This window comes from Pan paniscus, chromosome 4 (assembly GCF_029289425.2).
Source record: "Pan paniscus chromosome 4, NHGRI_mPanPan1-v2.0_pri, whole genome shotgun sequence".
Taxonomy (NCBI): Eukaryota; Metazoa; Chordata; class Mammalia; order Primates; family Hominidae; genus Pan; species Pan paniscus.
In genome coordinates this window covers 65,041,447-65,068,791 of record NC_073253.2, presented here as the reverse complement: position 1 = coordinate 65,068,791, position 27,345 = coordinate 65,041,447, and the positions used below count along the sequence as shown (strand labels likewise).

Genomic DNA, 27,345 nt, shown 5'->3' with positions numbered 1-27,345 from the left:
CAAGGGCAAGAGTTTTCAAGTTTCAGAATCTTAGATCTAGAAAAAATCCTACAAATTATTTAGTGAAATTCTTATTTTTAAGGTGAGAGCACTTACTGGTGTCCAAGAGTTAGTAGCCAATTTATTTTCATATTTTTTTATTTCTTTTTTAATGATGGCATTTTATTTTAAAGTGCAAATACCTGGGATAATTCAGAAGTTAATTAACTCACAATAAGTTTTTAGTGATATTAGATTTTTTTCATTTTTGGAAGAAGAACAGAAAAAGTGTAAAAAGATGGAATAATATAGAAAATGGTAGCTGGAGGATTCAAAGAAGAACTCACTTTTTCATGTCAAAGCTAAAATATAAATTGTAGATTTTGCATATGTACAATGAGCAGAAATACATAGCTGAAGAAAGAAGTGTGCTAAATAAATAAATGAAGTATTAATGACTGAGCAGAGTCTTAGAAAGTTGGACATGTTAAGAGCATTGCATCTATTTAGCCTTTCATGCCATGCCCAAAGTCAGAATTTTAACCTATACTAGGACTTTAAGACAAAAAATAGGCAAACAAAATCACAAAGTGTTACAATTGACATATGCAGTGAATTGTTTCCCTTAAAAACAACATTTTTTTAGTTATATCACTACTATAAAATTTATTCTTCAACTGGCAACTAAACGTAATCTGGTTTAATCTTTTTTTATAAAGGAACATTTTAAAGTAATTCTTTTCTCCTAACAGACCATCTATTTTCCTCTAAATCTCTTTAGCTTTAATATCTATTTTAGCGATAAACAGTGCATGAAATAAACAGCTCAAGGCATGTGTTGTTGGGCCACGCATCTGATTAATTGGATGCAGCTGATCTGAAACTGCTGGAAGCTTCAATTTTCAAACTTCACAGTTCTTTGATTATTTCAGTCTTGTACTTTTTTCACTTGTCTACAGATTTTTTAACAATGTTCATCACAGGAACATTAAAGTACTCTGAATGAGGTGGGAGTTTTTTTTCCCTACCTTTAAAAAAATACAAATCATGAAATAATAGTTTAGAAGTTTAGATCTCAGATCCTGCTGTGAACAAAGCTTTAAGAACTGAGTCCAGATGATCTCCTGTGGAGCCTAGCAGCCCAAAAGATTTTGTGTTCCTATAATTGTAGTAGGAGATTTTACAGCATAACTTCTAAAAAAAAAAAAAAAAATCTTGCATCACCTCCTTATCTTCTTGCTGTCTAGCAATGAGGCTGCATTTAAAGTACGGTGCAGAAAGGTCAAATTCCTAGGGGCAGGATGATTGCTGCATGCCAGAAGAGTTGGACTACACTTAGAAAGACAGCTAAAGAACAATTACACAGCTGACATCTCTCTCAGGGCATTGTATAGGCATTTGGCTCTTTAATGGGATCTGTACCTCAAACAAAAAGGAAAGCACTTGCATGTGACACCTTTCAGAAACCTGTCCCCACCTAAATAAGCTATGTAAAAGACAAGGCTCTCTGTGTGTAACCAAATGCATACGTGTGTGTGTGTGTGTGTGTGTATGTGGGCATGTGTTTATACTTTATCATTATCAAGTTTACAAACGACAAGATGACTATTGCACTCAATTGCAGATTCTAATTGTTCAAAAGATGTGATTATAATAATGTTTAATATAGCATGTCATAGATGCTATAGTAAGACATGCATGACATCCAGCATGTCATACATTATGTCCTACTTGGACCTAAACTTCTCTCGCACTAGGCTTCAGGACAAATTTTACTGTCATGTGATATATGTTAAGACGTAGGCTCATGATACAACACTCTCTTTTCATGGAGAAGCTTGCTGGGGCTGAGGTGCTAGTTGAGGTTACTGGCTTCCTGATATTTTACCATTTACAGGACAAAGAGGAAAAACCAGCCTCATCAGTAATCAGATTACTTGGCAGCAAGAAAACTGGATATAGGGTGTCAGCTGTTCACAGAAGTCATCTAGAAATATTAGCTGCCAAACACCTGGAGATCATGGGTTAGGAGGAATGTCAATGGGTGGAAGCCTGCTTTTTCAGTGAAGTTGGAATTGCATGCACAGACCCTTCCACTGGGAAGGTGTGAGAGGTCAGTCCCACCTAAGTTATGGCCCAGATAGCCTAGGGTGACTTAGAAAATTCTGCTCATTGCTCTTAGAATGTTTAATGGGGGCCAAGAACTGGAATAAACTCTTTGTAAAATTTATCTCATTTAATCTTCACAACCACCCTGTAAAGTAGAAACTATTCCAATCTCCATTTTCCGGTCATGAAAGCAGATGTAATATTGAGAGGTGAAGCCAGCTGGACTTCTTGGGTCGAGTGGGGACTTGGAGAACTTTTCTGTCTTACAAGAGGATTGTAAAATGCACCAATCAGCACTCTGTAGCTAGGACTGTAAAACACACCAATCAGCGTTCTGTAGCTAAGATTGTAAAACGCACCAATCAGCATTCTGCAGCTAGCAAGAGGTTTGTAAAATGCACCAATTAGCACTCTGTAGCTAGGAATGTAAAACACACCAATCAGTGCTCTGTAGTTAGCAAGAGGATTGTAAAATGCACCAAACTGCGCTCTGTAAAATGCACCAATCAGTGCTCTGTAAAATGCACCAATCAGCAGGAGTCTAAAAGTAGCCAATCGCAGGGACGATTGAAAAAAGGCACTCTGATAGAACAAAAATGGAACATGGAAGGGGACAAATAAGGGAATAAAAGCTGGCCACCCCCAAGCCAGCAGAGGCAACCCACTGGGGTTTGCTTCCACCTGTGGAAGCTTTGTTTTCACTCTTACTGCTCCTCACTCTTTGGGTCTGTGCCATTTTTAAGAGCTGTAACACCGCAAAGGTCCGTGGCTCCATTCTTGAAGTCAGTGAGACCATGAACCCACTGGAAGGAACCAACTCTGGACACAATATGACTATATAATTCTACCATGGGTAGAATAAGCAAGTAGAGCAAGACATAAGCAGTAGAGCCAGTTTTTGTAGTCAGGCTTTCTAAACACTGCAGGTGTATAGATATAGCTGATGAAGAGAAGCTCTTTGCAAAATATTGACCACATTCATTTATTTTTATAATGTCAATGTATTATTGATAGCATTAAAAATGTTACAGAAGGCAATGGACACATTGTACTGATGTGATATTAAGAAACATTGCTAGCTATGGCACCAACATTTTTGTGACATAAGGAAATTATAATACCTAACACATATTAGTTTTCTCTTCCCTGGTTCTAACTAGCAAGTGCCAGGAGGCAGGCTGGGTTAGACAGCATGACCAAGAGTAAACTTTGGATGGTCCAGGATAAAATTATAACATAGGTGGTTTGTCGTTGCTTGTGTTTATTTAATGTTCTCTCGCTTTCCTTGTCTAGCCAAGATCCCATGCTATGTTGACTTGTCACCTCCAGAAATGTCTTCACACTTGGAAGTTCCCTTAAAAAGCCCTTAAAATTTACCTCCTCTAGGACCTACTAGTTCCAATTTTTTCAATATTAATACACATATGAATCATCTGGGGATCTTGCCCAAAAGCAGACTTCTGTAGGTACAGGGTAAGGCCAAGGACTCTGCACTTCTTATAAACTTCTGGGTGATACTGATGCTGCAGTTCCATGCACCACACTTTCCACAGTGAGGCACGCAAGAACATTTAGAACTGCACATTTTAAACAGAATTGTAATATGTTAGGTTGGTAATAGATGTTAGAAGAATTAGGCAAACAAAATTTAATTTTGAATGCTTGGAAACTAAGACCTTGAACAAATATGAGAAAGAAATGAGAATACATTTGGAAAACTCTTTTTGAATCTTTCGAATTTCTTTGGGTTATGTTCTTTCTTCCTTCAAAAGTAAATCTTTCCTTTCTCAGGAGTTTTCCTCACGAATTTAACAGGAAATAAAAACCTTTCAAGAAAGTCTCTTTGCCTCTACACATCTGAATATTCTCTGTAGAAAACGATGGTCAGTCTGGCAAAATTACAACCTGTTTTTTGCAAAATTCCGTTATTTAAAAAAAAAGTCTGAATAACTCTACGTTACCTGAATTCAATTATATAATCTATTGGAAACATAAAGTGGTCCTTCTCTTTTGAAGAATTATTATATTTACTAATTTATTCAGATTTCTTAAATTGAATAAATCAATAGTATTCTCTGCTCATATGGTATTACTGAAACAACTACATAGAAAAAAATAGCAGGGCCGGGTGCGGTGGCTCAGGCCTGTAATCCTATCACTTCTGGAGGGTGAGGCGGGCGGATCACTTGAGGTTAGGGGTTCGAGACCGGCCTGGCCAACATGGTAAAACCCTGTCTCTACTAAAAATTACAAAAATTTAGCTAGCCGTGGTGGTGGGCACCTGTAATCCCAGCTACTCTGGAGGCTGATGCAGGAGAATTGCTTAAACCTGGGAGGCTGATGTTGCAGTGGGCCAAGATCCTGCCATTGCACTCCCACCTGGGTGACAGAGCCAGACTCCATCTTAAAAAAAAAAAAAAAAAAGATGTTTCCCTTTGGGAGTAAATGGCCATTGATGTTACATTAGAAATAAAATAGCTCCAAAGAATGTTCACCATTGCCAGTCTTTGGAGTGTGTGTGATATCTCCAATAGAAATTAAAGAACTGGCTTCACTTTTTTGTTTGTTTGGGTTTTTCTTGAGAAAGGGTTTTGCTCTGTCCCCCAAGCTGGAGTGCAGTGGAACTAACAGGGCTCACTGCAGCCTTGACCTCCTGAGTTCAAGCGATCCTCCTGCCTTAACTTTCTGAGTAACTAGGACTACAGGAATACACCACCTGTAGTCGGGCTTTCTAAACACTGCAGGTATGTAAGTATATACTGGTCAATTAAAAAAATTTTTTTTCCTTGTAGAGACCAGGTCTTGACATGCTGCCCTGGTTGGTCTCCAATTCCTGGCCTCTAGCATTCCTCCCACTTTGGCCTCCCAAAGTGCTGGGATTACAGGCATGAGCCACCACGCCTGGCCTGAGAACTTGCTTTATTTTAGCCAAAATTATTTTATCACTTCTTTCCCTTCTCACAGGTTCTAGCTCTTATCTTCTTGTACCCCTTCCCTGCCGCAATATATTCTTTATCTTACGCAAAGCAAGTAAACTTTCAGTTTCCTATTCCCATTACTCTATTTAGCAAACCTAGGACCTTCCTTAGGACCCAGCATCCTCACAAGGCAGGGTGGGGTTGTAAATAGCCCCCAGTTTTTGCTGTGTCATAAATTATTTTATTCCTTGTTACATTAGCAAAACAGACATTTCAATGTGAATCTTCCCCGTTGATAAGCTTAAATTAAGAATATAAAGTACAACACTGTAAAACCTTTGCCCTGATGTTAAAAGCCTTTCAGAAGGTTTTTGAAATCCCTATTTCCCACTTGATCTGGGTTCCTCTTCACCCTGTGAGACACTCCAGCTGCATTGAACTGCCAGTGTTCCCAATCAGCTGTGCTCTGTTAAACATCCACATTTTAGAAAAGCATGCTTAATTTTTCACTAAATGATAATTATTTCCCCAGCATTTAATACTCATTCTCTCCACATCAAGGACCTTGTAAACAAATTCAGAGCATTATCTGTAGGTTCTTTTAAGATCATCTTTAAATAATTTTCAAGGTGGGATGGGGGGAATGTCAGCAAGGCTTCTCTCATTAAAAAACCTTAAAATCTCCATCTGTCCCTGTCAAAGCCTGAATTGGAAGCAGGGTCAGCATTAGGGTGAGACAAGAGATGCAGGGTTGTGCAAGTGCAGGGTTGTTAAAAAGGAAAAAAATTGAAATTGCTTAAGAAAGTCATTGCTTTTGAGGGGTAATAGCAGGTATACTTCCCTAAGTACAATAGCAAATCTTTCAAAGAAAATTTCTATCCTATTTTTCCTTGAAAATAACCATATTGAATACAGTTATAGAACTGTATTTTATTTATTTGTATGTGCTACAATTTGGTGCATGCAGCAACCACAGTTCCTTAAATTTTTGGCCATTGTTTTCAGGACTCAAAATAGCTCAGCATTCAATTCTATAAGGCCCATGTTTCTTTCCCATGGTACGGTATGAGTACTTTTTAAAGTAGGTGAACATAAAATAAAAGTTTGCTAGTTGTAGTGCATATGAACAAAATAACCACATGGGTTTTATGGCACATGTTCTAAAAAGATAAAGATATAATGGAGAGATATCTCATTCAAACAGGTTAACATTATAAACAGTGCAAGTGAGGGCCATAGAAGCAAAGTAACATAGTAAAATTAACAAATATAAAAACCTAAGCTGAAAGAGGAGGTATGGAGATTTTTTAAATAGTCCTGAAAGATAATAGAGATTGCTCATAATTTGAAGTAGACATAATTCAGGATTTGAAATAAATCATCTAAAATTTTAAACATGTCATATTTAAATCATTCTCTGTCCTATAGGAATGATGGTAATAACTTGACTATGTACTTTGTAGTGTCCTGAAAATAGTATGCTCAGTTAAGTTTATAAATTGCAAAATAACCATCTCTTTAAAGTGGAACAGCATTCATCAGGGAATTGTTCACTTATGAAGAGGTCATCCAGACCTGGAGACAAGCTACTTTTTTGGTGAATAGAATATATTGCCATTGCTACTATTTATCCTCCTTGTTTTCAGGAATGCTTCACTACTTATTCTCATTATGATAAACTCCATCTTAGTCTTTTAGGTATCATTTAAAACCCACTTGTGTGGGGAGGTTCTATCACTCTCCAAATAACTTTGCAGGGCCCAAGGCTATAAATATGAATATATTTATACAAACCTATTTTGTTATAATAGGGCCTTGGGCCTACTATACAAACCTATTTTGTTTAAGGCTATAAATATGAATGTATTTATATAAACCTGTTTTGTTATAATAGAGCCCAAGGCCCTATTATAACAAAATAGGTATGTTATAAAACTATTATAACAAAATAGGTATGTCATAGAACTATTATAACAAAATAGGTTTGTATAAATATATTACAGGACAATTATTTACCATTATTACAGGAAAACTATTTCTCATCTGTATATCCAATAATTACACAAAATGGTTGTGTTTTGAAGTTGGAGAACAACCACATTCTAAAAAGGCACAGAGCAAAAAAGAAAATAAGCTCATATTTTACTATATGAAAAAGGTAAACAAAGAAGTGTTTGAAAAATCCATGTTCTATTTATAGTCCTCTCGTTCCAGAATTATAGAATATAATTGATTTTATGTGATTATCAAGTATAAGCTCTTGGAAATTTTATGATGTAAAAATAGAGGCAAAGCTGTACTCATTAATAAAATAAAACATTTGATTAGCATATATTGATAAAATAAAATATTCATGATTATAGTTTATTTTTTGTTGAATTTATTAATAATCTTTATATATATTTATATATGTATGGCTTTGAGCAAAGACAAAAGAAATACTCTAACTCATCCCTGATCATACAGTTGTTGTAAGAATCAGCTATTCTATTATCTTTCCAGCAGCAGAAAGACCAATGAATAATACATTCCTTTCTGTACAGATTAAAACTCCATACATACGGGCTTCACTATGTACAGAGAAAAGAGCTCACTTTTCAACTAGCAATGGACCTTTATATTACAGGAATGTGAGTCATTTTTTTTTCTTAATCTAAGTATATATACATTCATACATATATGTATATAATTTACCCTGTACCTTTTTATTAGTTTAACATATAAACCTTAGTTTTTTTGTCCATTCTATTACAAAGTGAATAAAAATTGTATGGTTGCACTGAAAGACCATGCATTTCAATTTTGCTTATGTTTCCCAATAGTGCTCAAAATAAAAAACCAAAAATTTATATATATAAAAATATTTCACTACCAAATCCATTAATCCTATCAAATGTAAACCTTTAATAATTTAAAGGACCAATACGTAATCTTAATAAATTGAAGTTAATTCTCATATTTTAATAAAATAAAGGAGTTTTGTACTGATATGTAAATGGTCTTGCAGCTTTCCCATAGGTTCTAGGTAGACTGAACAATCCCTTTCTTACAACAGTATTCCTGACATGCCATCATATGTCACCAGCATATTGATGATTACATTACATCGACTAGCAGTTAATTACTTCCACACCAGTTGGGATTTGTTTGAAATTAAACATAACAACTCATTTTGGTATTATAGGTATTATATCCACAAAAGGCATAACAGGCAGCAAGGATCCACTTTAGAGTTTCTGCTTTTGTTTTTGTTTTCTGTCCTCAAGTCTATCTGCAGGCCCTGTCCCACATAATGTGTGATCTCTGTATGTTCTTAAATGTATTGCCAGTGCCAGAGATACTGAAGACCTCCACTTTAAGTCATGCTCTTAACTTGGGTTATTTACCGAAGCCAGTTGTTAGGAATCTTTCAATTGTGTTCCAGTCATACTCCACATGTGTGGGATGCATTAGGCACAAATGATTACTAAGGGAGTTCTTTGAGAAGAAGCAGGTGCTCACAGATCATGTAAAGAGTTAAGAAAACAGACAAACAACGCTCATAGACGTTCAACTTTACCCCTGCTTTCTGTCACCATGTCTGTACTATTTTCAACACATTAAAAATGACAAACCTCCTATCTAAGGGCTACGTTAGTCACCACATGCCTTAAAGTTTACTAACCATTTAGTTACAATATACATAGAGCAAAATGTGTGTTCCCAAACAGACGTGATGCTGTATTGAATTTATTTCTTTAAATTAATACCATAGTAAATTACCAGCTACAGTGAAGACACAGACAACACTTAACTCCAAATCAAGCTGTGGTTTACAAATAACTATTTAAATAATAATAGCAATAATATTAAATAAAAGTGAAAACCTCACTTCTAGACTTAAGTCAGAGATCCAAGTCAGCCTTATAGGAATTATAAGATAGGCAATTAATGAATTGTTATGCTTTTCTAGAAACGAGAAATACTGTAAGCCTTTCTCTACAATGACTGATTTGAACCTATTTTTTTTTCCCCAGAAGCATGCAGGGACTATTTTCAGATGCTTGATTATGGCAAGAAGAAAGAAAAGTAATGATTTTTGGTGTAATACAAGCAATTTGTAGATTCGAGCATACAATTTTGCATAAAACATTGCAGGTTAAAATAATATTGTAGGTTTCAAGCCATTGCATTACAATTGAATAATTCTCACAATCAGGTTTTGTAAAATTTAAAACTCTAAGTTTTGAAGTGAAGCAATAAAACTAAATTCTTAAACCATGACTTTTACCTTCATACAACACAGAATAGCTATTTTTATTTGGGTTGAAAAAGTTATTTACAACTAACATTGATCGAGTCTTGGTAAAAGTCCAATAACACATGAAGACAAATATTAATTTTCCCTCAGCTTTCTGAAAGATCAATGAACATGTTTGAGGTTAGTGATATTCTTAACAGTGGCAATGCTAGTCTCCTACGGTGGCCAAGCAAGTAGTGCATTCTTTAACCTAATTCGAAATTGAAAGCACCAAAATACAATTTAGATCTATAAAATGGGATTTGTTATTTAATTCTCCACCATTAATGATTAACAATTTAGATGCAGAGACACAGCTAATGAAAGAAAGTTTTGATTGGTGCTATTTACTAGTTCATTTGAGTTGCCTTTTTAAAATCAGTTTTGTTTCCATTGAATCCAAGAACTCTTCATAAAATAGAGAAATATACATATCAAAGGACTTAAGTAAAAGTAGGTTAGAAATAAATAATCTTACAACGACATTTTAAATCCTTTAATGATTTAAAGAAAGGAAGACATGTAACACTGAATGCTAAACAGGTCTTTTGACCCTTTCTTGGGAATTTAGATATATATTTTATAGTATATGTATATATATTTTTACATTTCACGTGTAGGCCACAGCTGTCTAAAATATCTCTTCATAGTAGGCTAGAGGGATCTATCAGGAGATAGAATAAAATAAGATCTGAGTATAGTCTCAGTTTATGAGAGTATTTCTTTCTGCTTTGACAATCAGCAGGGATCATAAATTTGAAGCAAATCGTGGCTTTTCTGCGTCTGGGTCTGTGTTTAAGACTGAGGAAGATTCTCTCGGAAGAGCAGCTGCTGGTGGAGGGGGTGCTGGAGGGACTCCTCGGTTGGGGGGGATGGCTCCCGACGACATCTGTCGGAAGAGGGTGACGCGCTGCGGGACAGTGCTCCTGCCCCCTGCCTGAAGGCCCGTTCCGGGGACCGCCGTCACGGGTTGAGGGATGGAGGCCAGGGACTCGCCCACAGTGGGATGAGGTCTGGAAATCAGAGTGGACACCTCATGGGGCAGCGAGGGCTGCGAGGCGGAGAGGGGCCTGACTTCCCGGGTCAGGTTGGTGTTGTGAAGCGCCTGCGTGCTCTTGTGCACTTCATTTTTCGGCGTGGAGCTGCCAGGTGTCTGTGGCTGCGGGGACGGCTGCTGTGGCTGAGTCTGCGGCGGCTGGGACTGCTGTACCTGCTGCTGCGGCTGCTGTTGCATGAGTGACAGCTGGGAGGCGGTTGGGGAGGCATAGTGGAAAGTTCGAGCGGCCAGAGGGCTCTGTACAGGAGGGCTGCAGACCGCGGTGGTGTAGGAGCAGGGTGACAGGATGGCTGATGGCTGGGGGGTCTGTGTGCTGGGACTGGGAGAGTGCAGGTTGCTGTGAGACAGGCTGGTCGCTGTGTACACCGGTGGAGATTGTGTCCTCATGCGGGAGGTCGGGGTCGTAGTAGACGATGTGGAATTCAGGGTTGTCATTTGAGGATAATTGATGGGAGCGATTGCCTGCACCATCTCCCTGTCATGTTTCACAATCTGCTTGAGGATTTCGTTCTCCTGATTGTTGAAAACACCAGTGTTCAGATCCTTCTGGAACTTTTGCAGAAGAATTGAATTTTTCTTTCCTGTCAGCAAAAGAAAGATAGGCACTTAGAAAGCCTACCAATGACTGATGACAACGACAAGTGAGAGTGGCTCCTGCAAACAGAAGTATAGCTGTGCTTCACAGGAGAGGCTTAAAAAGCCAGTCACTCACCTTTACACACCAAATACCAATGTGGCTCCTACCTTTCACACTTCCTATATTTCTCTGGGAACTCGTACCTTCTACTCCAGTTGAACGGCCTGTAATATGGCAAAAAGCCACTTTACAGAAGAAATGGAGATATTTAACATGAGGGCCACCTTGAAGAATGGGGGAAGAAAGGGCTTTTGGAATAGGATGGGCTTGGAATCAACATTTGATTTTAAAGTTACTTTTTCAAGAAAGGACCATGGAGACATAAGCGAGAACATTTGAACACGTACTATGTGATAAGCACTCTACAAAAGACCTTAGGTAGATGATTTTATGTAACCCGCGACCCTGTCAGATAGGTGTGTTCATAATCTCATTTTACCTGAAAGGAGATCAGGACATGAGAAGAGTAAGAACAGTGCCCAGGAAAACAAAAAAAACATGGTTGGCAGGTAACAGGGCTGAGAAAGACCATATACACAAAAAAGTGATTGCACATCCTTGCTATGGAAAATGAACCAACTGCCTCTGTCTCATCTGTGTGCTTGCTAGAAACTCAGCCTCCTGGGCCTGACCCCACTTGCTGAATCAGATGTTGCATTTTACTAAGATCCTCAGGTGATTCCCAAATGCAAATCTGAGGAGGACTGTATCAGGGTTTGCTTTTCACCCAGTGTCTTACACCAGTCATTCTCAGTCCTAGTTGGATATTTTTCTTATCTCTGGAGCTTTAAAAAATACTAACATCCACTTGTTCCCTACCAATTAAATCTAAATAATCATACATGGGCTCTGGATTTCAGTAGTTTAAAAGCAAATTTCCCCAGGAAATTCTTTTTTTAAAATTTATTATTTATTTATTTTATTTTATTTATTTATTTTTTTGAGACGGAGTCTTGCTCTGATGCCCAGGCTGGAGTTGCAGTGACACCATCCCAGCTCACTGCAAGCTCTGCCTCCCGGGTTCATGCCATTCTCCTGCCTTAGCCTCCTGAGTAGCTGGGACTACAGGTGCCCGCCACCATGCCCGGTTAATTTTTTGTATTTTTAGTAGAGATGGAGTTTCATCATGTTAGCCAGGATGGTCTCCATCTCATGACCTTGTGATCCACCCACCTCGGCCTCCCAAAGTGCTGAGATTACAGGCGTGAGCCACCATGCCCAGCTTCCCCAGGGAATTCTTAAATGCAGCCAAGATTGAGACCGACTTTATGATCTTTCCTCTTCTGAATGGTTGTTGTGAGGACCAAGGGCATAGTGCATTGCAGGCTCTCAGCTCCCTCTAAGACCTCAATAAATTTTAGCTTTTCCTGCCATCATCTTCTGAGTGGTTTGCAATACTAGACAGTCTCTGGCATAATAATGATTAGAATGAATAGTGGATTGGTGAAAGAAGGGGAAAGTAGTGACTTTTCTATGGCATCATTGATACACTAATCTCCAAGTGAATATGGTAACTGAAAAGTGAATCAATTTGCGATATTGCTAAATAAACTAACACATTAAAGGTAACAAAATATATTTTTGAAGATAAATATGGATTGTAATTTCATTGACTGCTAGGAATGCAATCATTTTAAATGACTGCCAAAATAGTTACCTCTCCCTACTTACAGACTGTCCTAATTTCCCAAAGAACAAAAACTCCTACATTAGTAATAAATATAAATGCTTATTTAGCATATTTGCTTAACTAACTGCAGCATACATCTATATGCAATGGCCACAAAACCGAGAAGCATAATGTTTCTTTCTGATTATGTGAACAGTCAAAATATCTTAATCTAAGTATCTTTAACCTTGGGAAAAATAATGTAACTTTTAATACACTCTTACTATGTTATAAAGATCAAAAATTCAATTGCTTAGTGCCTATTAGAAATTGCATTGCCTGTATTGATTACGAACCATTTCATGTAAATAATATTGTTATAAAAATTAACTGCAGGCTGGGCGCGGTGGCTAATGCCTGTAATCCCAGCACTGTGGGAGGCTGAGATGGGTGGATCATGAGGTTAGGAGGTCAAGACCATCCTGGCCAACATGGTGAAACCCCGTCTCTACTAAAAATACAAAATATTAGCAGGACGTGGCAGTGCACACCTGCAGTCCCAGCTACTCAGGAGGCTGAGGCAGGAGAATTGCTTGAACCTGGGAGGCGGAGGCTGCAGTGAGCCGAGATCACACCACTGCACTCCAGCCTGGGCAACAGAGCAAGATTCTGTCTTAAAAAAAAAAAAAAATTAACTGCAATAAGTTAGATGAAAGTGAAGCTGTATCAGATTAACAGAAATTATCTAGTGACATATCCTGATTTTAATGTTTTCTCTAAGGATGTCTAGCTGGTTTAGGAAGAAACTCATTGCTTAGAAATTAGTCTCTGTCTCTAACATAAACACTCACACACTACAAAGAGTGAAGTTATTTTCCAATTAAGTAAGGGTGCTTTCAGGAGTGCCTACTTCTTTTGTGGGTATTGTCTCCCTGAATGAGTAGGTCTTGTTAAATCTCTAAGATTTCAATATGAATTTCTAATACGTTTGTTATATCTAATGATGATGTCCAAATACTGCCTTTACTTCTAATCTATTTTCAGATCTTTATGCAGTCTGCTGTCCTACTAATATAGAGAGAAAGGAAGATCTGAATGTGAAGTGCAGAAAAAAAGCCAACATAACAATTTATCAATCTGAAGTCCTTACCTTTAATAAGAATGAAGCAGTTGAGGTACCTCCTTGTTTATCACAAGTGATCCCAGCCCCATCTTTTTTGAGTTCATTTATTCCTTCCTCCCTTCCTACCTCTCTTCAACAAATATTCATTGTATACTAGGTACTGTGAATGTAATGGTGAATTAAACATGAGCTCTACATTGACAAATTTAGCATCTCTAGAGCCAGTAATAAAAGCAGTGCTGTGATGGGGGAGCTTCAGAGGCTATAGGAGAATGCATCCAAGGAACTGGGCTTAGTAGGGAGTGGGAGGTCAGAGAAGGTTTCTAGAGGGAGGTGATATCTAAACAGAGAGAGGAAGGTTGAGCAGAGTCGAGCTGACCAAAAAAAAGCAGAGAAGGGGAGGGTGGCAAAGAGGGTTTAGGTGTGGAAAATGAATGCATACTACCTTATAACATAATGTTCCAGGATATCTAGGAATGTTAACAGCAAGCCAATCCAAGCTAACTTTACTATGGCAATTATGCAAATCTTCAAACTAGCATAACTAATAAGGCCTAATGGTTGTATATATATTTTTTTATTTGGTAGCAGAAAAGACTTTAAAATATGTTGATGTTTGCGAGGTAAAGCATCTATGTAGGGCATTACTATCAAGGCTTTTTTTTCTGCTTGAGTCTATATTACAAACATTTTATTATGTCTCTGCTGAGATTAATTTAAATGTGCAAATTTTCAATTCCTAATATAAAGATAAAATGTAAAGTTGATCCAAAAATACAAAAAAAGTGATAAAACTTAGTTTGTAATATAGACTCATATATCATATTTTTAGTTCTATTTCAATGCTATCTAGAATTTTTATCATTGCTTTTTACCTGAAGATTCAAATTGTTTTGGCATCAGTCGGGAAATCAGTTTGTTTAGCTAGCAAAAATAGACATTAATAAATAAACCCAGAATACTTAGAAGAGATAGATAGGGACCCAGATCTCTCAAGAAATATGGCTACAGCTAATTGCTATTTCTACACAAATTAACAAGCAAGCTATAAACTGGCATGTGGGACTTTTTTTTTTTTTTCTGAGACAAGGTTTCACTCTCTCTCCCAGACGGGAGTGCAGTGGTACCATCTTGGTTCAGGGCAACCTCCACCTCCCAGGCTCAAGAGATTCTCGTGCCTCAGCCTTCTGAGTGGCTGGGATTACAGGTGCATGCCACCACACCCGGCTAATTTTTGTATTTTTAGTAGAGACAGGGTTTCACCATGTTGGCCAGGCTGGTCTCGAACTCCTGACCTCAAATGATCCACCTGCCTTGGCCTCCCAAAGTTATGGGATTACAGGCATGAGTCACCATGCCCCACTGCATTTGGGACTTATAATTGCAAACCTGTATTATGCCAGGAGATTAAATTTTATATAAAGAAGGTAGAAAACTAGAGTACCTATTCGATCTAGTCGGTCAATGGCAACTGTCTCAAAGGCTCTCCTCATCATTGGATATTCCTCCAGGACCTCGTTGAAATTGTCCACGGAAAGTGAGTAAAGACGACAATATGTATCAGCTCGAACACTGGCAGTACGACGTCCTTTGGTCAGCAGGCAAATCTCTATAAAAACAAACAACAAAGAAGAATGACTTGTTTGATCATTTTCTTTTAAAAGCCATTAAGGCTTCCCACAACTTAAAACAAGTCTCACGGTGTGAAAAAACAATTATTAGCAGCATTTTCTGTTATATCAGCAAATTCCTTCTGACAAAAGTATCCAACTGCCAATACTCAATCTTAAAATAATGTTTTTTTTTTTTTTTAAAAAAAAAAAAAAAAAACAGTTGAGAAGGCCAGGCGCAGTGGCTCACGCCTGTAATCCCAGCACTTTGGGAGGCCGAGGTGGGTGAATCACGAGGTCAAGAGATCGAGACCATCCTGGTTAACATGGTGAAACCCCGTCTCTACTAAAAATACAAAAATTAGCTGGGCTTGGTGGCGGGCGCCTGTAGTCCCAGCTACTCGGGAGGCTGAGGCAGGAGAATCACTTGAACCTGGGAGGCGGAGGTTGCAGTGAGCCGAGATTGTGCCACTGCACTCCAGCCTGGCGACAGAGTGAGACTCCATCTCAAAAAAGACAACAACAACAACAAAAAAACACGGTTGAGATTTTTGGTTTAAATGGAAGGCTGAAACACAGTATACCTTATCCTTCCCACTCCAATCCTCTGAAATAAGAAATAAAGAAAAAAAACAAAAACAAAAACAAAAGAGATGCAGAAAATGGAATAAAATGTCCACAAAGGAGTTGAAAAAAGAAAGGGGTGATGATTAGAAAGACGATTTTATGAATTCTGGAAGGCAGAAAGCAGATGGTATAATCTAGACAGAAGCCAAAATGAGTCCAAACATTGGCTTAGAAAGTCCTATGATCAAACAAAGCTAGACCAGAGGTTTAGATATAGGCATGTCTAATGTAGTTTGTATATTCCCAATGAGATCAGTGTGAAGAAAGTGATATTCCACATGTACAGAGGGACTGTCTATTTAAATGACTTTTAAGGGTAATTCCTTACTGAAATTTAGATTTCCAAAATATGGTAAACAAACATTTGCAAATTTGGATTTCATTATTGGCCAGCTGAAGCTATATAGCTATTAAGAGATAATTTTCCATTTTGTTTTCCAAAAATTATGATTTGAACTACTGTAGGCTTTGATTATTTTTAATTTGGAAATAATTTAAACATTTAGCTTCAAAATAACAAATTTGAAAAGAGAAATGATAGAAGTATTTCTAAAATTTAGTCACCTAACAATAGGAAATAAAGTAAATATAATATTAAATGTCTAAATTCACACTCGAGCTAATTTAAAGAAGTTCTATTTATGTTGACAAACACTGTGAATAAATCACGCTGTAGACACATGTACTTGATTGATGTTAGAGTTGAAAATATGAATCAAACATATCTACTTTTATATGACATTCTGATAGTAAATAGAAGCATTATCTTAATACAGAGTTCATTTGAATACAATCTGGTAAGAACAATGTCACATATATGCAAACTCTGAGAATACTAGAGAAGGACACGTGAACCAGTCTGGGAAGATAGAGAGGATTTTAGGAAATGTCACCTAAACCATCAATTATGCTGTTGTTCTTGTCAAGACTAAAAAGTAATGTTGTAAACCTGCTAAATAATATTGTGGGGTCTGTGTGTTTGTCTGAATGTTTTTGTGCCTGAATATGGGTGTGTGTCTGTGTAGGAAAATAAATCTATTTTGGTCAATTTTAAAGCAAATTACCATACCATGGAATTTACCTGCTACTGTAATATAAACAAGGTAATTAAAAGAAGCATTTTGAATACTACTCCAAAATTAAATTCCTGTGTCACTAAAGTATAATGCCATATAATTATAATTTATGATTGCCACATTATGGCAAACAAAGCTAAGTGTCGGTTTCAAATCTTGTGTGGAATGTTAAATGAAAGAAGACAGACATGAGAAGCCACATACTGTGTGATTCCATTTATGTAAAATATTCAGAAAATACAAATCTGCAGAGACAGATAACAGATTAGTGGTTGCCTGAGGCAAAAGATGGAAAAGGGAATTAACAGTAAGTGGGCACAGGAATCTTATTTGGGTGATGAAAATATTCTAAAACCTGATTTGTGGTGATGGTTTCATCACTTGGTAAATTTACTTAAAGATATTTGAATTCTACACTTTAATGAATTATATGTGTAAAATATGTTGCATTAAAGCTATACAAAGTGAAAAGAAAAAGTTTTGTTTTTATTTTTTATCTTTATACTTATTATATTTTCATTTGAATTTATTTTTTCTGAACTCTTTCTCTTTACTCTGGAAACATTGTTTTGTCTCTTTTTCTAGGTCTTTCTCTTGTGTGTTGAATGTTTTCTTTTGGTAATCTATTGATGTCCAATCACATTTAAAGATAAAAAACTCTGGTAATGTTGCAGAATTTGTTAATTTAAAGTTTTTCATTAGGGTAAATAGGCGGGGAGCTTGTCCTCATATTTCTCTAAATACCAGAATGAGGAGGGCTTTACTCTAGGCCACTGACATCTCTCTTAACTGTCCTAGTTCTCCCTCTCATTCAATTGCTTTATGAACGAACCACTGACATTTCCCCCCACTATCCTCAGATACATGGTTGGCTACAGACTATTCCGCAACATGGAGGGAGGGATGTCTCATACCTACCATCAGCATAAGTCACCCACTTTCTGTTCTGTCTTCTGTGGTCCTGTTGTCTCTTAACTAAGAGCCTGTTTAGTATTCTTCCAGGATACCTGCTGTCTCCTTGGCTCCCGTTCTTTGTACGTATATTCCATGTTCCCTCTACTTTCCCTTCAAGGTTCATCAGTAACCACCAGCATACATTTAAATGCAGGCTACAGAATACCTGAATAGCACTGGTTTATCCAATACATTAATGTCATTATATTACAAAACAAAATTTGGGAGTAGGCAAGGCCAGCATTTGTTCAGCACTTCAATGATGCCAAGGCACTGTGCCCACAATACTTTTGTTTTCCTTGGCCTTCTTCTCATGATCACAAGTTAATGGCAACAACTACACACATTCATATACTCACACAACAGCATCCAAAGTTTGGGGAGACAGCAAAAGACTTTCTTCCTATATTTCTTTCTTTTTATTGTGAAGGCAAAAGTTGTACTACAGGTCCCTAACTTACTTTCTCTGGCATTTTATTATCAGAACTGCATCATGTGGCCAGCCTTAGCTGCAAGAAAGGATTTAAAACGGAATATTTGGTAAATCGGAATAAGGTAACTACTGTTAGTGATTGAATTAGGTAAATACTGGTTTAATCCCTGAAGTAGTATATGATGCCAGCCATACAAGATTTTATTAACAAGAAAGGGCCATGGTTGCTGGCTATGGAACCAATGTTATCTGGCACTTCACTCATATCAAAAGTATTTTCTGTCTTCTAGAAACATGTCCCTCTGTCTCGTCTCCTGGTTGCTCCCAAATACAAATTCATGCATCAGGTTACTTTGTGGTTGAGTTTATATTTTATTCTTTTACTATTATTAATTGGGTCTCTGTAGAGGGATGAGATAAAGGCATGTCCTGGGAATCATCTTAAATAAGAAATGTATTTGTCTTATGCTTAGAAATTACTTGGAATTATTTTTACAAAGACCATGTGTTTATATATTACTTTTAATTTTAAAAAACAAGTTTAAAAATTAGAAATAAGAATATAGCTATTCTCAGTATGCACAGTCATTTTAGAGATATGTTAAAAACAGATTTACTGGAGCATAGATATAAGTTTAGTCAAATTTTTTCTAAACCATTATTTACAAATGATTTTCTGGCCTCTGTCATCTGATGATCTCATATAATGAATATATAACATATGTAGCATATGTTACATAGTATAGGTACGCATTACTAAGTAATCATGGCTTGAATCAGTTAAATATTACCATTGGTAAGAAAATCTTCAAGGAGGATGCTTTTAAAATACTGTTTAAAGCCTACATGAAGAAATGTGTACGTGTGTTATGAGCTCTTAACCCAAAGGTTTTCTGTGTTGCCATCTCAGTAAAACTTAGATGTTACTGCTCAGCAAATCTTACCTCTTCATTACATTTTAAAAAGATAATGTACTTATTTTACCTTTTGTAGTTTGTGGGATCAACACTGATATTCTAATTTGGTCTTTCTTGCCAGTTAATGAGGTAGAGTGCTGTTTGGGGCATTGTCTACAGCAGTAATGTCTGGTTTCCTGCTGATTCAGGTACACACACACACACACACACACACACACAGACACAGTTGCTTGGGCTATTTTAGGGATTCTTTTTTTGGTGTAGTATTGGCCTGGGGATTTAGAGTCCTGTGTTAGTCTCAGTCAACTTGCTCTTGTTTGTGAGAATTAGACACACATTTATATTCTGTGGAGTTTATTTATCAGTGAAAAGTAAAACTCAATTATGTCTCTAGAGTTTTATTGTCCTTAACTCTGTAACTAACTTAGACTTCATTCAACATTTTATCTGTAAAGTCTCATTAATCTTTATATCTCCAGTGCCTACATGACAGATAGTAGGGGCTTAATGTTAGCTGACTTGAATAATTGAATCAAATAGCAACATGCTTAATGAAATAAATTATTTAATCACCTACAAAAATTCCCTTTGTATTTAATGTGACATATTCCCCTATGGAGCAACTAAGGGCTAAATATAGACTTGCACAACAAAGTCCCTCCAAAAGTTATATAAAGGACTTTGTTCATTACCAACTCAAAACTCATCAGCCATTACCTTGCTGCATGTCCTCAATAATTTCTTAGTGAGAAAAAGAACAATTGAAGGTTATTCATGAGAGGAGAAATAGTCATTAAGAAGTATGAAAAACACTTAAAATAATCTCTTCTTTTAAAGCCTCCATACTCTGTTTCTAGTATGAATAACAGAATTAAGAAATGGCACACCCTTAGCAATGAATAAAGAGTAAACTTTCTGATCAAAGAGGCTTAGATTTCATGAACTGAATGTCCAGATTCAATATGAATAGAGCAGGTGCTTCTCCGTGAATTAATTTTCTCTTGATACAGTATTAAGCTATTTTGAAAATCTACTTATTGAGTAAACACAGCCCTTTGTTAGGTGTTACAGAGTTTTGGTGTATTTGCCATATCTGTGTGTATATGTGTCTTTGGCGGGGATGGGGGGTGTTTAAATAAAGGATATATATAGAAAAAAATTAGTCATCTGTAGCTCATACTATCCTTTAGGTACCTTAGAAATTATGTATGTATTAGTTTATCACTATTTCATTTTATTTTATTCTACTGAATTTCTGTTTCCTAAATAATGGGTTTATCAACCTAGCTGGTTTAAGACATTTTAAAGACAGAAACCATACAGTTACCTTATAATATCCCTCATAGTGCCTGCTACATTCAGTTTCCAGCCCAGGCAAAATGATTTAAAAATGCTTATGCATACCCCAATTACAGTGAATAAACATAAAACCCACACTAAGTTATCTTCTTAAGTTTTGGATAATATTGGTTCACCTGTTAGGCATCTTCCCTTGGTCATAGAACTTGCCAAATGTTTTACGTACCTTCTTTGAGGAACATAACATATCTCTGAGGTTTTGTGCAATGTTTATAATAAAGAAAACTATCTGGAATATTTGGTCATTTTTTTTTCAATGTAGACATGCCTTTACTCATCAGGAAGAAAATTAACCTGCTTATAGATATGCATGTTGATTTCATAAAGCAAATAAAGTTAAATACAAAATAAAATAAAATTGGACTCCCAAAGAACAGATTCAGTGCAGTTTACAGATGCAAGCTTTTTAAAGATTGTCTTGGCATACTTTCTAGAATCTGTCTGTTACAGCCTTTCTGCTTTTTTCTTGTTTGTATACTCTCTGAGAGCTCAACTAAGAACTTCCCAGTGGTGTAATAACTGTTTTAAGAATCTTAGTGCAAATTTACTTGGGTAATAGGTCCCTTCATCTGGATGCGTATTTACATACTATAATAAATTGTAAAAGTAATGGGGACTTAGCATATTAATTTTAATTCGGTAGAATTTTCCTGGTTTTCTTTATAGGGCGTTTATGAATGGCTAAGTAGTTATTTCACCTAGTTAAGATGAAAACTATTGGTAATGCATCCTGTCATAGGAACACAGACAACTCTGTTTCCAATATCAGTGTAAGAAAGAGTGTGGCCTGGGAGACTAGATTTGGCCTAGCACATTATTTGTATACCTTTAATAATCCTTAAGGTGTGAGATATATCAACTTCTCAATGCTATTTTTGCTGGCATTAGTTAACCCTGATTATAAACATTTAAGTCCACCTGACATTACTGTCACCTATATAAACAGTCATTTTTATAAGGTAGGGCAAATGGCTTCAAACGTTTTGCAACTCAGAAATATTTTCCTGACCTCTAAAACTGAACTTGACATTGCTGTGACACAGAGCTAATCAGGAACTCATGACAGAAATTTCTGAAGTAATGTGCTTAACCTGAGCTTCTAGAATTTTGGGCAAAACTGTACTTAGCTTCTCATAGTAACCTAAACAAAAGCTGCTTCCTTCTTTAGTAACTGATACCATGAAATAAAAGTAATTCTCTGCTGTGCATCAAAATACTAATTTCCTATAAATTATTTAGATTTCTAATTCACTGTGTTATAATAACATGTAAGAGAAAATATCACTTTTTTGCTTTCTTTTTGTCTTTGTAGACTTTCTGTATTTATACTAGTGAACTAGTAAAACACTGCCTCTGTATGGCACAGGAGATGATAACATCTGGCTTAAATCATTTTGCATATCATGTTTGGTTGGTAGAAGTACTCTGGGTATCAAATAGATTTGAATAGAAATCGAAAGAAGTTTAGACTAGGAAAGAACATTAAATAGGTGCAAATTTTTTAGTATTTGATTGATTTCTTAGTATAATGCATTCTTTAATGCATTTCACATTTTGTACAATCTTCTTAAAAAGAGATTGAATACAACAAATTTCTAAATATAGATATAAAGAAGGTATTATTCATGTATAGATTACATATTATAATATTCTAATAACCAGAATACCCAATTTTTCATTTTACTAAGGGTATAATTAGTCATTTCAACTCACATAGATACATTCCTAATTGCACTATTATTTGTGTCCTCTTCTACTACTCATGCCCTGTTATTTATGGTTATTTAGATCAAATAAAGTTATTGTTTTATCAAACAAATCTTAGCTCCAAGTTCAATCAAATCATCTCTCTTAAAACATATAAATTAGAGTGATCACGTGGGCCTCTGAATGTTGACCTAGTAGCAACTCTTCAGACAAGCTATGTGTTAGCAAAGTTATTCATTGACAAAGCTGTTATGTGGTTAACTAAAACAGTGCCTATAAAAGAGTGCCTATAAAACAGTGCCTATAAAGAGTGCCACCACAAGCCTGGCACATTGTGGGTACTCGTAAAACATTAATTTCCTTCCTTTTTCCCCATTTCCTTGTATTCTAATTTTTCCTTATGATTTTGATGGTACCTGCTAGAAGCAAATAAAAGTAATGCTTCACACATCAAGTAGCTCTCCAAATTTGTGATATATAACTATCATCTTTCACCATCTCATAAACAATTTGTTCATAAACTAATCATACAAATTCCTTAGACTGTGTCTTGAGGAAGATGGTTTCACATCCACTAATACTCTTTCTTAATTGTCCCAGGGAGAATTTATCTTTGTGCTTCCTCTGTATCTTGATCATCTTGCATCTTAGTTCCTACATTATTGGACTTACTTGTTTATAATTTTTATACTAAACTATAAGGTCTTTAAAGGAAGTGCAATGATTGCATTTGCAATGTCATCACTTACCAAACATTGTCATATATTATTTGTTTCAAGAAATATGGAATGTTGGGAGGACGAGGTGGGCAGATCACTTGAGGTCAGGAGTTTAAGACCAGCCTGGCCAACATGGTGAAACCCTATCTCTACTAAAAATACAAAAAATTAGTGGGTATGTTGGCAGGCGCCTGAAACTCCAGCTACTTGGGAGGCTGAGGCAAGAGAATCATTTGAAACCAAGATATGGAGGTTGCAGTGAGCTGAGATCGTGCCACTGCACTACAGCCTCGGTGATGGAGTGAGACTCTGTCTCAGAAAAAAAAAAAAAAGAAATAAGTGAATCAATCAATAACTGAAAATGGCTTACATCAGATTAAAAATATTCTTCATAAAACAAGGTGCTCACATTTGAATACAATATACCAAATAGGCAAATCTTTTTGTGAAGCTTTGGCTCCAATTGACAGAAGTTATAATACAAAGCTCTCATCTGGTTCCTACTAATCATAAACATGTTTGTAACATGATTGTTTGATTTTGTTGTATATGTGAATTTTTGAAATTAAGGTTTACACTTTCCACTCCTTAACTTCTCTCCCTTTCCTCTTCTTTATCCGTGTCTTTCATTTCCATTGTAACTCCTTCAGCTTGCATAAAATCAGCTTTACATAATACTGTTGGTAAACTTATATAGAATATATATTTGTACTACTTGTCTTTGGCAAGTTAAAATACCTAATGGATATTACTGATATTACAGATATGTTACGTAGGTAGGAAACAATCCCAGGTAGCCGCGTGTTAGCCCATGTGACATAAACAGATTAAAGGGGTTCTGTTTTGTGATTGTAACAAAAATAACATAAAAATATCAAAGCTAAGAAGGGTAAAACCACAATTTTTCTGCTTCTATCTGTCTTTAAAAATTCACCAGACCATTCCAAATTGTTCCTTTCAATCTTTAAATCTAGCAGCACTCAAGTCGTCAAAAGTTAATCAAACACCTTGAATTATAAATGCCTTTAAAATGCAGCCAGCTTTTAAAAATTCATCAAATGATTTTTGGCTCTTAGGTACCTCCAATGTGTTTTTTGAAGTAATATCCTGACAGCTCTGTTTTCCTATGTGGCTTAATGTGCTTCTAAAAAATGAAAAAAACACGTGGCAGAAACAATAGTCTCCATAGGCAATATATTCACCGGATATTTATGAGGCAAGTCTACTACAGCCTAAAAGGTTATTTGTCTCCAAAATATTTCCCTTGATGCTCACACACACACACACACCACATGCACACGATAAAATCAACATTTAAACATGCATTTCCTCTATTTAACGCAAAAATTAATTCATTCATTCAGAATGGATTCATTAGTGCAGTGTCACACTTTAATATGTATGGGAATCACCTGGGTTGTCTTACTGCAAAGCAGGTTAGGATTTAGTAAGTCTGGAGTGGGATGAAAGAATCTGCAATTCTAACAAGGGATAGGTATTACCACTGATAAGCTTCTTTTGGGTAATGAGTTCATATAGCTGTCAGATTTATAATTTAAAAAGGGTTCCTCATTTAGAAGAAGTTGGAAAAAGTAAACAAAAGGAATGGAAATTAAAGATAACATGAATTCAAGTTAACCACCATTTTCCCTGCAACCTGTACCTTAGGCAATTGTGGAGAATACAAAATAAGTATATTTTGTATCCTTATCCTGACTGAAAGAGTCGAGAATTATAAATTCAAGCATAATATGAAAAAAGATTTGAGCATAATTCCAAGGCTAAATAACCTACTAGTGACTTTATGTAAATTCAAATAACATATCATTCATCATAGAGTAATTCTGTACATCATTGGTGACATGAAGGGTCTTGGTTAGACTTCAAAAAAGTGTAGAAACTACATTACACAAACTATGGGGATGAAGAGGACAAGAGAAAAGGAACAGGAGGGGAGAGGAGACATTAGAATGAAATAGTATCATGATACAGGTTCAAAGAAAGGTTTGGAAGCTAATTTTTATGAAATTTTAGGAAGAGCAGCTTGACAGGATCATAAGTATTTGGTTAGGCATAGAGAATATTTCTCGGTGGATAAGAAAGTTAGTCCTGGTCTACACTATTATTTTAGGGCTCTTCAGGAAAAACTTCGTGTGCAAAATATTATTTTAAGAAATTAACTTACATGGAATAGAGTGGAGAGTTCTAGCTCTCTACATATCTTGCCATTTATGGGAAAGATACTTAGCCTCTCTTTCTCCAACAGGTAAATTTGTTCTCTCAAATCTTTTGCTTCATGATACAGGCATATTTATCTATAGTCAGTTTGCCAAATGAGCTGGAAGGGAAGTTTTTAGTAAAGAATTGTAAAGAAGTTTTGATAATAATTTTGGGGAATTGATTGATCTAAAGCTGTAGCACTGAGAACAGAAGTAGTCTCTCTAAATAATCACTGTAAAATGAAACTTCAACAGAGCTTGAAAGGGGATGAGGCATCCATGATTTTGAACCTAAACATAAACAAAACAAAACAAAAAAACAATGCTAGGCTGTGTCTGTCCTAGGAGTGAATATAAGATAAAAGATTGTTTTGGGAACAAATAAAGCAAAACTTTTGCATAAAAAAACTAATTTCATGAAACTCTTTCTCACATTAATCCAGTTATTCTTTTATTAAAAAATGAAAGCAGTATTTGTGTGTGTTTTGTACAAATTGGTAAGCTTTTCTCATGTGACTTTAAAAATCTCTGATAACTGGTTCAACCAGGATTGATGCTTACTCCAAAGATGGTCATCTATAACTCAGGTAGCAGCCCATACGACGATCTGGCTGGAGAACTCTTTTGATGGGGATGCTTCAATCAGACTGTGACTAATAGAATTAATCATACCCATTGTTGGGGATATTTAAAGTAAAGAATGAATAGCTAGAATAGTCAGAGTGCATGAGTTGTGAGAATGATAAATCCCCAAAGTGGTGTTGGGCCACTGGCATCACTGTGGTTTCCTGATGGAAAATCTCACTTGCCATAAAGTCTGCCTCTAATACTCCTGAGATAATTTCCCTTGCTTCTTTTCTTCCTGTGATCCCTTACAGTGCTTCTTTTCTTCCTGTGATCCCTTACAATGCACTCTATCATCAGTTAATCTGATCTTTACTTTGTGTCATCCCCCGAGTGCCTGACTCATACACATCTCTACTCATGACCTCTTTCAGGTCTAGAAGTTCATACCAGTCCATTTTGTTAAGAGCCTCTACCTTTTCTTTTATTTCCTTCACTCGATAGATTACAATGAGTTCTTCAAGTTCAGTATGTGAGTAGCCACAGAGAGGTCTTGAGGTAAGTAGAAAACTAATATCCTACCTATAAAGTTTTCATTTTCTACTTTTCAGTAATTTGAAGTATTCATAGAGGACGACTGGGAATCAATCTTTGTGCAAGATAACAGAAAAAATTTATTAGGCAAATAAAGAAATCCTATTACCACTGCCCAATCAAGAAAACATTCACACTTACAAATCAATCCTAACAGAGGTAAATATCTGTTGATTTTTTTCCCACTCCAAGAAACATAATTCTATATGACCACTAATGAGCAAATTGAAAGTAATAATTACAATCATAAAAACGCCACTGAGGTTTTGAGTTTAAAAAGTTTGTATGTAAGCTTAAGTATGGGTTGATAAGAAATACTAATCCACATGAATAATTAGTTACTTTAGTTAGTAGTATGTGTTAATTGATATAGAATGCATATACATTAAAGCAATGATAATGATAAGAAAAATATATTTTATAGAATGTTTTTTCCTTATATATCTTATTCAGAATGAGTTAAATTTGGAAAAGAGGCTTGTTTTGAACAGACGGGTTAGATCAGGAGTCCTATAGCCAAATCCAACCATTGGCTTATTGAACTGCTTTTTTTAAATTAAGAAATGGATTTACATTTTTAAAGGTTTGTTAAAATAAAAGCAAAAATGAAAGATGGATATACAATCATATATGGCTTACAAAGCCTAAATATTAACTATCTGAACTTTTACAGAAAAACATTTGCCTACTCCTTGGTTACATACATTTTTTTCCTTACAAATAGATGTCCTTTATTGAATCTTAACTTAGGCAAATAAAATCTGGAAAGAACAGAAATCAGCAGACTAAAGATGTATAAGCCACTATTTAGCTTGTGACTTTAAGCAAAGTGAAGTGAGGAATTAGGTCAAACAG

The 27,345-nt window shown here is 36.0% G+C and overlaps 1 protein-coding gene across 1 annotated transcript in view; it reads right to left on the bottom strand.

Annotated features, from left to right (window-relative positions):
- Nucleotides 1-3,054: 3,054 nt before the first annotated feature.
- The window catches only part of HCN1 (hyperpolarization activated cyclic nucleotide gated potassium channel 1), a 443,637-nt gene continuing 419,346 nt past the window's right edge, over nucleotides 3,055-27,345 (bottom strand). The window contains exons 7-8 of the mRNA XM_003811014.8: nucleotides 15,156-15,320; nucleotides 3,055-10,923 (exon numbers count right to left, since the gene is read on the bottom strand). Of these exons, the coding sequence (XP_003811062.3) occupies nucleotides 10,034-10,923; nucleotides 15,156-15,320 (1,055 nt within the window). The 3' untranslated portion in view covers nucleotides 3,055-10,033. The remainder of the gene's footprint in view (nucleotides 10,924-15,155; nucleotides 15,321-27,345) is intronic.